This window comes from Polyodon spathula, chromosome 2 (assembly GCF_017654505.1).
Source record: "Polyodon spathula isolate WHYD16114869_AA chromosome 2, ASM1765450v1, whole genome shotgun sequence".
NCBI lineage: Eukaryota > Metazoa > Chordata > Actinopteri > Acipenseriformes > Polyodontidae > Polyodon > Polyodon spathula.
This window is the reverse complement of record NC_054535.1, coordinates 45,375,962-45,392,647: the sequence shown is the minus strand read 5'-3', so window position 1 is coordinate 45,392,647 and position 16,686 is coordinate 45,375,962. Positions and strand designations below refer to the sequence as shown.

The window sequence follows — 16,686 nt, the reverse complement described above, 5'->3', positions numbered from 1 at the left end:
TATCCTCAGAGATTTCTTTTGATTGTGGCATGACGTGTTTCCATGGAGAAGACCAAACTTCAAAGTTTCTGATCTTTATATAGGGTGGGGCCTCACAAACTCACCCCTGAAGATCTACCTAATTATTTAAACACCTGATTTTAATTATCTCTTTAATTGAGCTGATAAAACCAGGGGTTCGCTTACTTTTTCACATGCCCGGTTGGACCCCAGGTTACCAGGAAAGTCCGTTTTTCCAACGTGTCCTTATGAGGGTTAATATTGTTTTTTTTTTTGTGATTCTTTAATATCAGCCTTAGTCACTATCACTAGAGTATTTTGACTTGCCATAACTTTTAAAGACCTACTTTTTATAACTATAAATGCTTTCACAAATGGTAACCCCACTTGGCCGAGAGGGTTTACCTGAAACAACTCAGAGTAGATTGTACAAAGCTCCTGGCACCTTCTAATTTTACAGTAGTTGCACTTCTATGTTGTAATAGACTTGATTTAGGAATTCATTAACCATTACAAGCACAGAGCCACTGGTGTACCACTGCCTGTCAAATCATGCGCTGTAAAATGCTGTCTTCTAGATTCATTGGCTGGAAGCTTTCCCAGCAATAGTAAAATGAAAACGTGATATCACCAAATAAATTCTGTTGTAATAATGCTGTTGGTAGCTCAGGCTCATTTACAATATGCACTGCAGAATATTGTACCCCTGTGTCATTTCTCCAACCGTTTCTTTTAAAGGTTGGGGTTCATCTCACTGTCTTTAATTACCATGTGGGTGAATGTGTTGAAGATTAAGGTTGCCAGCCAAACATGTTACAAAAGTTAGGTAGAGGAATGGTCTATGAATATAATAAAGTGTCAACAACAGAATGTTTTGATAAAAAGGTACATTTTGTTACAATTAATCTTCAATATAAATACATATTTCAGTAGCTTCACATTATACAGACTGCATAATCTCTAAACATTTTCTCTCAGTTATGTCTATGTAGTACATCATATGACATATGAAGTTAAAAAAAGACTTTGATCTTCAGAACAGGAGGGCCTGTGAGACCACGATACACCCCCTCTAGTTCCCTCCTCCAGTGACTTTCACAGGGATCTGGGTATCTATACGGCCAGTGCAAGCTGGGATCATTGTGCACAGCAGTTAAAAGCAGTTGGCAATGAACGATCTGTTCTTTCTTTATTTATTTATTTATTTATTTATTTATTGTTTCCTGTACAAAAAGTGAAATCTGTGTTTCACCAGTTAAGAAACAGCCAGTTTGAGATTCCCAAGAAACGGCCTGTGCCTAAACCCCCATCCTCGTAAAGCAGAGGACTAATAAGGGACTACAGGGTTATGGTCAGTCTAAATGCATAACCTTCATTCCTCATTGACAAAAGAGTAATTACCATATGACAGTTGATCAAAAAGTGTGTTGCTCTGACACTACAATGGTATGTTTTCACTTCAAGCTCTGAAAGATTAGGTGGACAAAGGTGTGAAATTAAGTCCACTGAGTGCTGAAATCCAGGATATTCTAATATCTTTCATGTCTTTTTTTTTTCAAGGCTCAGGTTTATCAGTCCATTGGATATATTGATTGCAGCTAAAGCCCTAAAAATCACCACGTAAACAAGTGTTTTCTGAATTTTCTGTGAAATTTCTTTTTATCCCTGATATCAGGACCTTCTGTAAAATCTGAAACTCAGATGTCCTGTGTCTTTTCACTCCTGTTTGAATCGACCATGTCAGAGTTATGTTAGGGTATTCGCCTCAAAGCAATACCAGCCTTTACAATAAACCACAATATAATATAAAAATTGGTACAATCTGTCCTGAGATTCAACAGTTCAGTAAAACGCAACGATTAAGCATAACCAAGCGGGATTGGAGTGAAAATACAAAACATAATTGCTGACTGAATGGTACATTTGAAGGTATGTACGGAAATACGTATCCATTAAGGAACTAAATGGTTATTCTAGCCTTTGGAAAAGAAGGTACAACGAAATTTACAAATCATGCACAAACGCGCCTTCTCTGGCCACAACATCGCATTTCATTTTGAATTTACCAACTTTCCTTGATGAAAACTAATCCATGTCTGGGAGGTGACTAGACGTCCTCTGCTTCTGACCAACTCTGAGGACACCTGATTTTTAGTCCTGTGCAAATCATGCTTAAGAAAATATAATCGTAGGTTTTGAATTGGAGATTATTGTCCTCCATAGGAGGGAATGTTTATGCAGTACCCTCCAAAGACTGCTTGGACATCATCATTAACCTTTTCAGTTGTTCAAAGGACACAAACATCACTACGTTCCATGAACCCAACCTTAAGAATGAGGGAACAAATCTGCAAAAAACAAATATAGATGATAATTTAGATGCGAATCGTTTGTTTTCTTGTGCACCTTATGAATTGTATGTTAGCAGCATGCACAATGAAACCAGATATGGTAGTCAAATTGAATTCATAAAAATGTGAGTAGTTATAGTTTCAGTTTCTGCCAAAGTACTGTTTATAATCACTGCATTTTCTTGGCTTGTATTTGACTAGAAATCTGTCTCACTGACTTCCAGTCAAAACATTAGTTTCTTTTAACTAAATATAGTACCTTTTAGTATTTTATTGTTGTGGATGATGTCTTGAATAGGTATGTTCTGGTGTTTGTTCATTAGTTGTCCATCTATTGTAAACTCACCCTTTATAAAAAGCTGTTGGTCCTTCTTTAGTAAACATGGTCCAGGCACAGTTGACAGCGCTCTTGTATTGCCCCAGGGGAGAGTTCATGTATCTGGTCTTTACAACATCGACTGGAGACGCAACAACTGTGGTGCAGAACCCCGCTCCAAAAGCCGAAAAGAAGTGGCAGGGTAAATTATCTGGGATACAGAAAAAAACCCCAAAAAACAAGTTTAACCACCACTCTTACTTTAGCTTTTAGAATGTGTCTTCAATCCAGGTTATATTGATAGTTTCATAGGTATAGAGTAAAGTCTAATATTTCGGCTAACACTGCCTTCTTCAGTGTAATATATATATTGTGAATCATACATTCACTCACCTGTCAACAGTGTGTACTTGAGGATTGTCTCCTTAATGATATCGTAAGTTACAAGTTCTGTGGCATTAACAATGGCATTTCTGGTGATGTTTGGTAGAGTGCCTGAAAAAAGAAAATCCTTTAATATTTTAAGTTTATTTAAAAAAAAAATAAGCACAGGTGTGTTGTTACAGTCATGGCATACATTGATTCGTTCATTTTAAATCCTTACACTAGCCATATTTTTGATGAAGAGACCTGTAGAGGTGTTCCCATTCATGAAGAATATTCCACAGGTTGGTTGTGCAATATTTCTCATGTTAGAATAATCATCATACTGCCACTTCCAATCACAATACTGTGGGTGTAACTGAGCTACTCTGAGTAGCTCAGTGAAAGAACCCACTTAACGTCATGCTCAATGCCGCACCCAATGAGCAGCTCAGAGTGCGAAAGAGCAGATTTAATCGGTGAGCTGAGTAAGCAGGAAATTTCTCGCTCTGAGATGGTCAATTACATAACGCACCCACAATAACAATACAGTGTGTGTAATAAATAGTCTTACCAATTTCTAAAGTACAGTACTTGAATAGTTTCTTGTAGTTTGTAGTATATACAGTGCCTTGCAAAAGTAATCAGACCCTCTCACAGTTTTCACATTTTGTTGCTTTAAAGCTTGCAGTCATGACACTTTGAAGTAGGAATTAATATGTGTTATATACACAACCTACTCCACACATTCAAAGCAAAAACAAAAAGAAGTAAATAGATAATTAATATGAAATAAAAATGGAAAAGTCATGATTGCATAAGTATTCAAACCCTTTGCTGTGGCAAACCTAAATTAATTCAGGTGCACAAAATGACCTTAACGAGCCAGACAATTAGTTATATGCGTGCAATATTAGTGGTTCTCGTGATTTCAGAATAAAAACACCTGTCTCTGTGAGGTTCCTTGGACAGGTAGTGAATTTCAAGCAAAGATTTAACCATGAAGACCAAGGAGCTTTCAAAGCAAGTCAGGGACAAAGGTACTTCCATCAAATATTAAGTTGACAGATCTGAATACTTATGAAATCAACATATTTCAGTTTTTTCTATTTAGTTTTTGCTGACATTTACTGTAACTTGTCTTGCCCTTAGAAGTCTTCAGTTTGAGCATTCAAGTTTTTAATAAAATATTAAGTTTAAAAAAATGTGTATGAATCATTTTGTAATTTCACAAAATGGGACACCATAGGAAGGGTCTGAATAGTTTTGCAAGGCACTGTGTGTGTGTGTGTGTGTGTGTGTGTGTGTGTGTGTGTGTGTGTGTGTGTGTGTGTGTGTGTGTGTGTGTGTATATATACACACAGCTCTGGAAAAAATTAAGAGACCACTGCAAAATTAGTTTCTCCAGTTTTACTATATATAGGTATGTGTTTGGGTAAAATGAACATTTTTGTTTTATTCTATAAACTACTGACAACATTTCTCCCAAATTCCAAATAGAAAATATTGTCATTTAGAGCATTTATTTGCAGAAAATAACAACTGGTCAAAATAACAAAAAAAATGAAGTGTTGTCAGACCTCGAATAATGCAAAGAAAATAAGTTCATATTCATTTTTAAACAACACAATACTAATGTTTTAACTTAGGAAGAGTTCAGAAATCAATATTTGGTGGAATAACCCTAAATTTCAAGCACAGCTTTCATGCATCTTGGCATGCTCTCCACCAGTCTTTCACATTGATGTTGGGTGACTTTATGCCACTCCTGGCGCAAAAATTCAAGCAGCTCGGCTTTGTTTGATGGCTTGTGACCATCCATCTTCCTCTTGATCACATTCCAGAGGTTTTCGATGGGGTTCAGGTCTGGAGATTGGGCTGGCCATGACAGGGTCTTGATCTGGTGGTCCTCCATTCACACCTTGATTGACCTGGCTGTGTGGCATTGTTCATTGTCCTGCTGGAAAAACCAATCCTCAGAGTTGGGGAACATTGTCAGAGCAGAAGGAAGCAAGTTTTCTTCCAGGACAACCTTGTACTTGGCTTGATTCATGCCAAAGCTGCCCGATTCCAGCCTTGCTGAAGCACCCCCAGATCATCACCGATCCTCCACCACATTTCACAGTGGGTGCGAGACACTGTGGCTTATAGGCCTCTCCAGGTCTCCGTCTAACCATTAGATGACTAGGTGTTGGGCAAAGCTGAAAATTGGACTCATCTGGGGGTGCTTCAGCAAGGCTGGAATCAGGCAGATTTGTCTTTGTGAAGGACGCATGAATCAAGCCAAGTACAAGGTTGTCCTGGAAGAAAACTTGCTTCCTTCTGCTCTGACAATGTTCCCCAACTCTGAGGATTGTTTTTTACAGCAGGACAATGCTCCATGCCACACAGCCAGGTCAATCAAGGTGTGAATGGAGGACCACCAGATCAAGACCCTGTCATGGCCAGCCCAATCTCCAGACCTGAACCCCATTGAAAACCTCTGGAATGTGATCAAGAGGAAGATGGATGGTCACAAGCCATCAAACAAAGCCGAGCTGCTTGAATTTTTTCCAGAGCTGTATATATATATATATATATATATATATATATATATATATATATATATATATATATATATATATATATATATGTGTGTGTGTGTGTGTGTTTTTGTCCCATGCTAAAAAGCAATTTACCTTTCCAAAGTCCTCGAATCCCCTCTTGCCTGAAAATGGCTTTGTAGGCCTGCATGGTGCCCTTGTACCTCCTCTCAACACCTTTAAGGGTCAACTGAGCTTGAAATCTGACTTTCACCACATCTGTGGGCTGTGCAACAGACACTGCCATTGCACCAGTGGTGCAGCCTGCCAGGATCCTGATTCCAACTCCAGCACCTATGGGAAACCCATCCACAAGTGGTTATGACAGGGTCAAGAGAAATTGAGGTGTAAAAAACAAACACAAAAATAATGCCTTTTTCTTTTTAATTTTCTTAATTATGAAAAATGTCTTAAAAGGACCTATTACTCACTATGTTTCACTGTTTATACTGTTATTCCATATACATTACTGTTATTGTTCTGCCAAAGTGATAAAACAAATATCTTCTGTTCGTTTATAATATTTAGTTAGCTAATAGTTAGCATTTGTATTTTTTTATATGCTGTTCATATTGGGTTCTACAGGTTTAACAAAGGAACTTACTTTCTTTCCCATTGGAGTAGAACTGCTTGACTGAGTCATAGAGGCCAATGCGGATTGAAGCAAAGGCCATCTGCCTCTGCAGTCCAGCTACTAATCCATTGTAGACACTCCTTGGACCTTCTGTTTTAACCATGGTGGCAATGGTCCCAAACACTCCACTGTATCGGATATTCTTAGCAGCTTCAACAGCTGCCTTCTCACCTTGAATCTGAAATAGAAAGCTAACTTAGTAAGTAATGCCAGAAGAGGGGGAAAAACATAACCAATGGTTGGGTTCATAACCCATGAATATGTCACTGTTTGGAAAACTATAAATCCTGGTGTTGAAGCTACATGTAGAAAGGGGTGAATGTAATATTTTGAGGAAAGTTTCAGGGCCCACTGCATATGCAAAGTGCAACATTGATGAGAGTGTATTGACTGCTTTTCACCTGTTAATTGACATCAACATACATCTTTACACTGAAGCAGAAGCCCACCAACAGCTGCAAGATGATTTCCCGGTCAATGCTCTATAGGGATTAGAACCTCTAATTACACTAGTATATGCCCGTGGAGCATTTGGTGCAGAAGCCTTTCACTGTACAGTTTGAGATCCAGTAAGTGGGGATTTGCTTTTTATTTCAGATAATTCCATGGAATCCCTGGCGTCTGAAATCTGGACCTGCTTCATTGACAATAGCATTCTCCGCTACAATCAGGGACAGAATATTACAGTGGACAAGCAGCCAGCCACAAGAGATGACATGGCAGATTGCAAAATGCAATGGCAACAAGACTGTTGATAGCTGTGCCAAATGTGCAAAGACAGTCTGCGGTAAGTGCATTTAGACTTTGACCCCGTTCACACTTACTGAGTTGGCCTCGGGCCGTCTCTGGGCCACCTCAAAATTTCCGTTCACAGTTGAGGTTTTAGGGGGCCTAAGTGCGTTCACATATGTGGCTGAAAAGGAAGCCTAAATTGTGGCGAAGTGCTTGTCGGGAATGTGAACAGTGACGTAAACACTGCATTCCCGGAAGTCAACATAAGAGATTGAGCTGGGAAATTTGCAGACGTAAATATGGCAGTCTTATTTTTTGCAACACTGTTGGTACTGTACTTATTGCATAAGACACGATAAGGGCATGTGTTGACAGTGCAGTCGGTTACTGTGGAAAGAAGCGACCATGTTGTATCATGCGTAAATGCAGCAAACAAGGACATGTACATTACATTAGTCACATTGCAAAGAGGTATGTGAAAAATACAGTGAACAAGGGGTGGGGCTTGGCTGGAGATGCAGGACTGTCATTTTGCGAGTCAATACATTTTAAAGCTACTCGGGGGGGAAAAAAATATTTAAAACAGCGTGTGTGAAAATAAATTGGACCGGACACGCCTGAGAAGCGCTGAATAAACGGACCGCTAAGGGTTCATTTCTGCATCGTCCCAGCTGATATCCCTTAAAACCGACATTGTTTTGATCTACTACGCTCGACCTAGTAGGGGAGTGGTTTGAGCTACATCACCACCTTGATGCGTTAAGGCCGGCCCACGGCCTGCTTTGTGTTCACACATGCAGATAGGCCGGCCATGAGGCGGCATTGGTACTTAATCAAAAAGCTGGTCTAAATTTCACCCGGCCCAGGGCCACCTTTTCATTTTTCAAGCGTTCACACATGAGATAAGGCGGCCCTGGGCCGGCCAAAACCGCAAGTGTGAATGGGGTGTTTGTAACCAATTATAAATTAAGCCCATTCTGTTCAAATGTTTATTTATTCATGTAATTTAAATTACAGTATGTCTGTGTATAAACACAATATGAACCCATTTATTTTAAAAAATGTTGATACTTATTTAAATTGTTTCAATTGCACAATTTTGTACGTACATGGTATACCTGTATATACACAAATGTATTTTCAAGCATTAGATTATTTTTTACCAGTTTTGAGGTTGCGCTTAATCTAAAATATCTGTATATAAACACATTTTTGTTTAATGTCTCAGTTGTTTTGGTTGTGCAAGTGTTTTATATGACGTTCCTGAACAAAACTACGACTTATATTCAATTACTTGTCCTTTCATTATAATATTTATGTTGGGTTTTTAATTGACCGGTCAAATTGACCGCTCATGGTTGTTCTAGGTATGCCCATAAACACGGCTGTTCTAGTGTTAAAAGCCTTTCAAATCAATGAAAATTAAGTAACTTATCATTCAGAAAATTAGTTAAATTCAATTAATATGTTAAAATAATAAATGCTGGCTGTTTATAATTTAATTTGGTACTGCAATGTGTGACACCAGGAAAATAGAAATGTGATTATCAAGAAAAACTTAATAACTTGGGAAACGTTATTTCACATGAGTGTTTTAGCTGAATGCATGTTAACACGTTTTACAACCCTTTTGTTTGAATTAATGTGGGAGATGCTTTGTAGCGAAAGTATGACGTAATCCTGCTTGCATCCAAAAGGGCCAATCATCTATATCAAATGATGGGAAATAAGCTAATGTAAACTCTTCTGTGATTAGATAATTTGACTAGTTTTTCCTCAATTAAACTGTTTTCTGTAAATCCAATTAAGATAAATGCTTTGAACATTGCTTAGTAAAGAAAACTTTGTTGCTACAAAATCTAAAAGTCTGCTGAAACTACACAAAGATGTATTAAAAAAATACTGAAGTTACTTAAAACAAAGTGCTTTACAAATCTGCTCAAGTTAACGCTGCATTCACTGAAACAAACAACATTGTAACACACACCTGGAGGAAGCCATTTTGTGTGTGGTTTTGTTACATTGTGGGACATTTAGACGTTTAGAAAAAGCCTTTTTGATTTTCTAAAATTTCTAAACTAAATCGCTTTTAACCAAGCAGAGAAAGCCATATAAGTCTTTGTTTCGAGACTGTTCCAACTTTCTTCAGGAATGGTAACTAAACAACTTATGAATTTCAATGGTGCATACCTAGACTGTAAGATTAATTATGTTTAAATTATATATGATGTAATGATATTAACCCATAACTTGTTGAATTATTTAATGATAAAATATATGAAGGCATTACTAAATGTTTGAATATATTTAGAATCCTGATTACAACTGAATATATGTTTAATTGTTCTTAAACATACCTAGTGTAATACTTTATTATACTGTAATGCTGTGTGAAAATGAAGACAGACAGAGACCGGGATTGCTGTTCTCGAATTCACTGTTTATTATTAAATAAATTAGGTATTTATTTAGTCACTGTCAGGTGTGACCGATGTCTCCAAAACAATAAACCTCGCTGGCTAACGATGCCTCCCCTCTTTTAATTGTACTTATCCAGGGTGACTTAAAGCTGTTACAAACTATCACAATTCAAAGTATCACATTGCAAAATATCACATTACAGATACGAGCAGTTATAAAGTACAATAAAATCAAAAGATAGTAAAATCAAATACAAATAGGAGCAAAATAAAGAATACATTAAATAATTACATTTAACAGCGCATTCAACTAAGAGCAGTAAACTAGTAAAAATATTTGCTTATAAGAGTAAATTCCATTAAGAGCAAGTATTGTTACAATTGAGTGACATATAGTCCATTACAGGTCAAGAGTTGTGAGGTTTACAGATGCTGTCTGAACAGGAGGAGCTGGAAGGTGGACAGCGACTGAGCAGTTCTGATATCCGTGGGTAGGTCATTCCACCACTGAGGGGCAAGGGTGGAGAAAGAGCGGGCTCTGGAAGCAGAGGAGCGGAGAGGGGTACAGCTAATCTGCCATGGATAGCAGAGGCAGGGAGGCCAGCAAGGAGGGAGTTGCAATAGTCAAGACAGGATAGTACCAGGGCCTGCGTACTAGGAGCTGCACGGAGTAGCTGGTGAGGAAGGGGTGAATTCTGCATATGGATAGGAAGAAGTGACAGGAAAGTGCCAAAGTAGGAGAGGGAGGGGTCGAGGGTGACACCAAGGTTCTTGGTGGATGAGGAGGCAGAGAGGGTGGTGGATTCAACAGGAATAGAGATAGAGAGATTAGCAGTGGGGGAGGAAGGGGGGGGGGGAGAAAAGGAGGTCTTTTGAGAGGTTGAGTTTAAGATGATGCGAGTCTATTCAGGAGAAGATGGCCGAGAGACAGTAGATATGGGAGGAGATGTCGGAGTCAGAGGGGGGAAAGGAGAGGAAGATCTGGGCATCATCAGTATAGAAATTATACGAGAAGCATGGGAGAAGATGAGGGGGCCCAGGGAGTGGGTGTAGAGAGAAAACAGGAGGGGTCCCAGGACTGAGCCTTGGGGTACACCTGTCAAAAGAGAGCAAGAGGCATAGGGTGAGCCATGTCAGGACACCCGGTAATGAGAAAGTTGGATGAGAACCAGGCAAGAACAGTGCCCAAGAGTCCCAGATCAGCGAGGGAGTACATGAGAATAGAGTGATCAACTGTGTCAAAAGCAGCAGAGAGGTTGAAGAGAATTAGGACAGAGGAGAGGGAGGCGGCTCGGGCAGAGTTGGTGATGGAGAGTGCTAGGTGAAAACCTGATTGGAGGGGGTCGAACAGAGAATGTTTTGACAGGAAAGTGGAGAACTGGTGATGTACCGCTTGCTCGAGAGTTTTTGACAGAAAGGGAGAAGGAAGACAGGGTGGTAGTTCTTGAGGGATGAGGATTTTAAGATGGGGATGATGCAGACCCGTATGAAGGCAGAGGGAAAACAGCCAGATAGCAGAGGTGTTGAGAAGAGATGAAATGAAAGACAGAAAAGCAGGGGCATCAGCCTCGAAAAGTTGAGTGGGGAGGGGATCCACAGCACACATGGTGAGTTTATGGCTCTGGAGCAAGGAGCAATGATCAGAGTCCAAGAGGGTCATGAAGGAGGAGGGTAGATTAAGGGTTGTAGACGGTGATGGGGAGTGAGTGAGCAGAGGACAGGGGGTGGGTGGGGAAGAAGGCAGGGTATTGAAGAGTTTGTGGATGTCTGTGATTTTGGAGAAGGAGGAGGAGTCATCAGCTGAGAAAGAGGAAAGTGAAAGAGGGAGGGGAGAGCTAAGGAGGGAAGAGAAGGTAGAGAAAAGTTTACAGGGATTGTTAATAGAAGACTGAATGATAGAATGGAAGTAGGAGCATTTGGTGAGTGTTGAAGAGAAGAAAGAGAGGAGCGAGCGACAGAGATGCAAGGCAGCAGGGAGATTGGTTTTCTCCATTTCTTTTAAGCAGAGCGCAATTCGGTACGAGCAGAGCGGAGCACAGAGGACAGCCAGGGCTGGGGCAGGGAGGGGCGGACAGGATGAGGGGTGAGGAGGCAAAGAAGTCAAGGCAGGAGGTGAGGGAGGAGAAGAGGGTGGAGGTAGCCGAGTCTACAGATTTGGAAGAAGGACTCTACAGAAGGGAGCACAGCAGCACAGGAAAAGACAGAGGGGGAGAGAGAACGGAGGTTTCGACGGAAGGTGACAGAGTGTGTCGGCGAAGCAGGAAGTGATGGGAGCAACAGAGAGAAGGAGATAAAGTAGTGATCAGAGGGCGGGGGGAAGCAGTCCTTGATGAAGATGCAGTCCAGTTGACAGCCCGTTGTGTGAATATGGGTGGGGGGGTGGGGGAAGAGATACCATTGCTAGCTCGTCTTCTTTGAATATTTAAGAATCTGAAGTGTTCGCCTGCCTCGTGCTACTCAACACTCTCTCCGCGTCCGAATAGATATAAAAGTTCTCTATTTAGCGCAGACTGCCGGGTCGTTACAATACATTGAAAACTACTTATTACAATCTAATACAATCTACTTCATATTTGTGTAACTTTTAAAATAAAAGAAAGTATTTTTTTTTTTTTTACTTTTAACAAGTTTTGTCTGTTTTGTTTTTGCTTGTTAAACAAGCACTGATATATGATAACACTGAATTGAACCAAAGTTGAATATTGTCTAAAACATTAAGTCATATGTCACGAATCATATTTATAGCCAGATTAATGTAGAACACATATTCATATGTTCAGTGTAACCTTTGATTCCACTTAAATATGAATGTAGTTTTTATGGTGATACAGAAGGTTATTGTGGTACCACCCTAGATCATTTGTATAACTAAAGGCCTGTCTCAAGATAGTATTCAAATATTTGTATACTTGTTTCAAGATAGCGTAATGATTTATGCTTATAATTATTTTATCATAAATTTAACTCAACACTGCATTTAAAAATGTTTTAAAAACTTTGCTCCTAATAAGGTACAAAAAATGTGTCTTTCTTTGAAGCTTCTTATACATTTATTCACTTCAACTTTTATGAATAAATAAATTATTACTAACTTTAATTAACTTTTTCTACACTGTAAGGCTTTCCACAGAAGCCACAATTCAAAGTCTGCAAGTGAATTATACCAAATGTATAACTTAACTACACATTTACAAAAGCATGCGCTTGTGCTAAACACTGTAGGTGTTTTTAGACTGTCTCCTTCGTATGTAGCATGAACAGGTCACTGACATTCCAGGTGTAGTGTTACCTGTAATCTGACTTTAGCCGTGTCCAGTGGGAAAGTGAAGAGATCTGCGATACAGGCAGCTGTTCCAGCACTGAGGAACTTCACACCTGGAGTAGGGGGCACATCTGAGGGTTTCAGTCCAACCATCTTGAAAGTGTTAGAGGGGGGAGAGCTCTGAAATCGAGAAGCACTTGATAAATATCTGGTGTGTTTTAAAATGTTCTTTAACTTACATCTATCTGGCTGTGTTTTTGAATAGATGTACCAAGCTTTTGCTCCAGGACTATTTTCCCAACTTTTTTTTCTAAAATAATCAAAAAATGCTTGCAGTTAACAAACAAGTCAAGGCATTAACATACTCACTGTACAGGCAAAACGACTTACAATTTCAGATCAGTAGTACATTTTGCATTCATATTTTTTGTGAGAATCCACTACAGTAACTTAAAACTGTTCTTAAATTAAGCAAACAAACTTTTGGACAGGGGACTCAACTGTTTTTCAGAAGTAACACAGTATAACTATTGTAAACCTAGACGTATAGTTATTAACATATCAAACAATAATAAACCATATAATACATATTTTCTTTACAAAGCACTTTGAATGCCTCTCATTTTATTTCATGTATTTTAATTCAGCAGCATGCAATTTTAGACTACTGTACAAAGTATTAATATGACTATTCCCATGAAAAATAAATATGAATTAATAAGCACACTTACATTAAAAAAGTCCAATGGAATCAAATCGTTTTTACTGGAATTGTATCAAGCTCAGCTGATACTGAAGTGAAGTACCGGTTAGTTGTCTTAACTTCTTTTATAAGACTTCCCATCGTGGTGTTTTATGGCAATATTCTGGGCGGTCCTCCAGTAAGTACAGCACAGGCTCTCCAGACTGCAGAGTCATTTGTTTGTCTCAGCTTTCTCAATAATTATTAACTGTTTGATTTTTTTTTGTGTGTGTTTTTTTTCCTCAAATACCCTCTTGATCTGCTATCTGAGGTCAGAAACGCCTGAGAGGTGGTCAGTCGGACGTCATTCTAATTTCATTGAACGCAGCTTCAACAGTATTTCGTTTATAGGTTTGTAAACAACAACAAAAAATAATAACAATTGTATGACGTATTAATGTACTCTATTAAAACCAGAATGTTCTAAAACAGGCATTGTTCAGGAAAACTACAAGTAAAAAATATAAAATAAAATCATAACGATAATATTATAAAAACTCATAAAAATGGATGATGACGCACCAGTTATAGTTTTAATCATTAACTACAATTATATTGCGTTTACTATACTTTTATTTGATCACTTTATGATTTGTCATTTTGTTTTAGCCTGCTATCACCAGTTGTAGAGGCTCGTCCAGCACAGCGAATGATAGAGGGGGTGTGCACAAAAAACAGGAACCAATCGGAATGTGGGGAAGAGACAAGAGGAGCAGGGATTGCAGCACAGCTACAGCTACAGAAGCCTCTGAATACGAAATGAAAGTAAATCGAAGAATTCGAAATAAATCGGCGTAACAAAACCTAACGTGACGACACTCTCAAGGTCAACTAAACCATTTCACCACTTTCCGCAAAGAATTGACCAAATTGGTGACTGGTGTGAACCATTATGTCATCCCACTTTACCTATCGGCCTATATATATATATATATATATATATATATATATATATATATATATATATATATATATATATATATATATATATATATAGGTAGTTGAGAAAAAAATGGAAACACCTGGGTAAACGAGGGACACCAAGTATATTGGAAGCAATGGCTTTCACGCAGGTGTGACTCATGCATTAATTAAGCAAATAACATCCCAACATGCTTAGGCTCATGTATAAAAATGCTGGACAGGCCTGGTTGCCTATAATTATGCTAGCATGGCTGCAAGAGGAGACCTCAGTGACTTTGAAAGAGGGGTGATTGTTGGGGCTCATTTGGCAGGAGCTTCTGGGACCAAGACAGCTCAACTTGCTGATGTGTCACAAGCAACGGTGTCTAAAGTGTTGCGGGCATGGAACTCCGTGGGAAAGACATCATCAGCAAAGGGCAACAGTGGGCAGAAGCGCTTACTCCAGGATCGTGATATCCATGCATTAATTCGAAGTGCAAGGCAAAACAGGCGAGAAATTGCAGATCAATTGACTGCAAATTTCAACCTGGGACGTGAGCAGCCAGTTTCATCAGAAATGGTCCGCCGAGAACTCCACAGAGCGGGATACCATAGTCGAGTTGCAGTGCACAAACCGCTCATCTCACCTGGCAATACCCGTTTGCGAGTCCAGCGGTGCAAAGAGCACAGGCAATGGACTACCGAGCAGTGGAGAAATGTGATATGGTCAGATGAATCATCCTTCACCATGTTCTCAAAAAATGGACAAGTTCACATGTGGCACCAGCCTAAAGAACTCTACAGCCCTGAGTGCTTAGTTCCAACAGTGCAGGGTTCTGGTGGTTCCGTAATGTTGTGGAGCGCATTTTCCTGGCATGGTTTTGGTGCACTTGTTCCCTTAGAAGGCAAAGTCAATTCCAATCACTGTTGCAGCATTTCTTTCCTGCTGGGGGGTAGGGGTGTCTTCCAGGATGACAATGCCCTCATCCACAGAGCATGTGTGTTCGCCCAATGGCTTGATCAGCATGACACTGATATTATCCATATGTCATGGCCTTCTCAGTCACCAGATCTGAACCCAATCGAGCATTTGTGGGATATTCTGGAACGACGCCTGAGACAGCGTTTTCCACCTCCTTCATCCAGGCGTGAGTTGATTGACTTTCTCGTGGAAGAATGGTGCCACATCCCTCCTGCAGAATTCCAGAGGCTGGTAGGCTCTATGCCATGGCGCATACAGGCCATACTGGCAGCATGTGGTGGCCCAACGCGCTGTTAAGTGACTTTACATGAGTGTTTCCATTTTGTCCACTACCTGTATATATAAACATTAAACTAACCGCACTGTTGATAATATCATTATATTTGTTACAATAATATTTTTAAACCTATGCAGTATTAGTACTTTAAAAGTTTTCTGGAAATAAATATTATACACTGAAACGTATAATACAATGTATTCATCATTTACATAAAAAGCAACTATGTATGCCTATACTACTGAGCACAAAAACATAGAATATAGTAAATACAAACTTGTATTCGACAAACAGAATGCAAGATGTATTTTAGAGCTGTAATGAGACTTTTATGTCCACACTATGCCTTTAAACAGCATTAGTTGCCTTTAATTAAACCGACTTAAAAGTACTAGATACCGTTAACATCTACACTACACAGCGTTTAATACCGTACTCGAGACAACTTCACAGGGTAGTCTCGAGGCCGGTGTAGGGCCATAAAGTGGTACATTTTTAGAATGTGGTAAGCATACCAAAACATGACCAGGTAAGGTCAGAAAATGGTATGCTGTCAAAAAGTGGTACATTTGTATTTCGAGTCTTTTAATGCATATGCCAGTTTATGTACTGTACCAGTTCTTTTTTTTCATTTGTCAATATACACTGATAGTGGTATAGCCTCAGTTCATCGTACCCCGTTCAGATGGGCGTTTCCTTGATTTCTGAGCTAAAATCATTTGCGCATGCCCAGGCAGGTGTACTACATTTAACGCATACCACATTTTAATGCATACCGCAAAATAACACCACACCGGATCCCATCAAGTAGGTGCATGGTAGATAACATTAAGTCCCACAGTCCACTGCGCTGCTACAAACTGTAATCAAACTATTTTAATAGTGTTTGTATGCAATAAGCCTGACTAAACATGAAACAGTACTTTAGTGTAGACGCTTTGAGCTGGGTTAATTAGAATGTTTTTGAGTACAGTTGTCGAGATCGGTTATGTAGTGTGGACAGGGGTTCTCATCACTGGTTATATATGAGTGGAACTACCACTATCGAAATAATATGACTTCTTAAAGTGTGATTTGATATTATATGTTGCCATGGAAACAGAACGCTATATTGAAAAATAA

General features: G+C 39.2%; 1 protein-coding gene across 1 annotated transcript; it reads right to left on the bottom strand.

The window, feature by feature from the left end:
• Positions 1-209: 209 nt before the first annotated feature.
• LOC121297105 (mitochondrial uncoupling protein 2-like) lies at positions 210-13,497 on the bottom strand. Its single transcript, XM_041223144.1, has 7 exons — positions 13,392-13,497; positions 12,688-12,840; positions 6,217-6,424; positions 5,709-5,906; positions 3,061-3,162; positions 2,698-2,878; positions 210-2,348 (listed from the first exon to the last, which is right to left on the bottom strand). The coding sequence occupies exons 2-7, from the start codon at positions 12,811-12,813 to the stop codon at positions 2,234-2,236; spliced, it is 930 nt and encodes a 309-aa protein (XP_041079078.1). The 5' UTR covers positions 12,814-12,840; positions 13,392-13,497; the 3' UTR covers positions 210-2,233.
• Between the last annotated feature and the right edge of the window lie 3,189 nt (positions 13,498-16,686).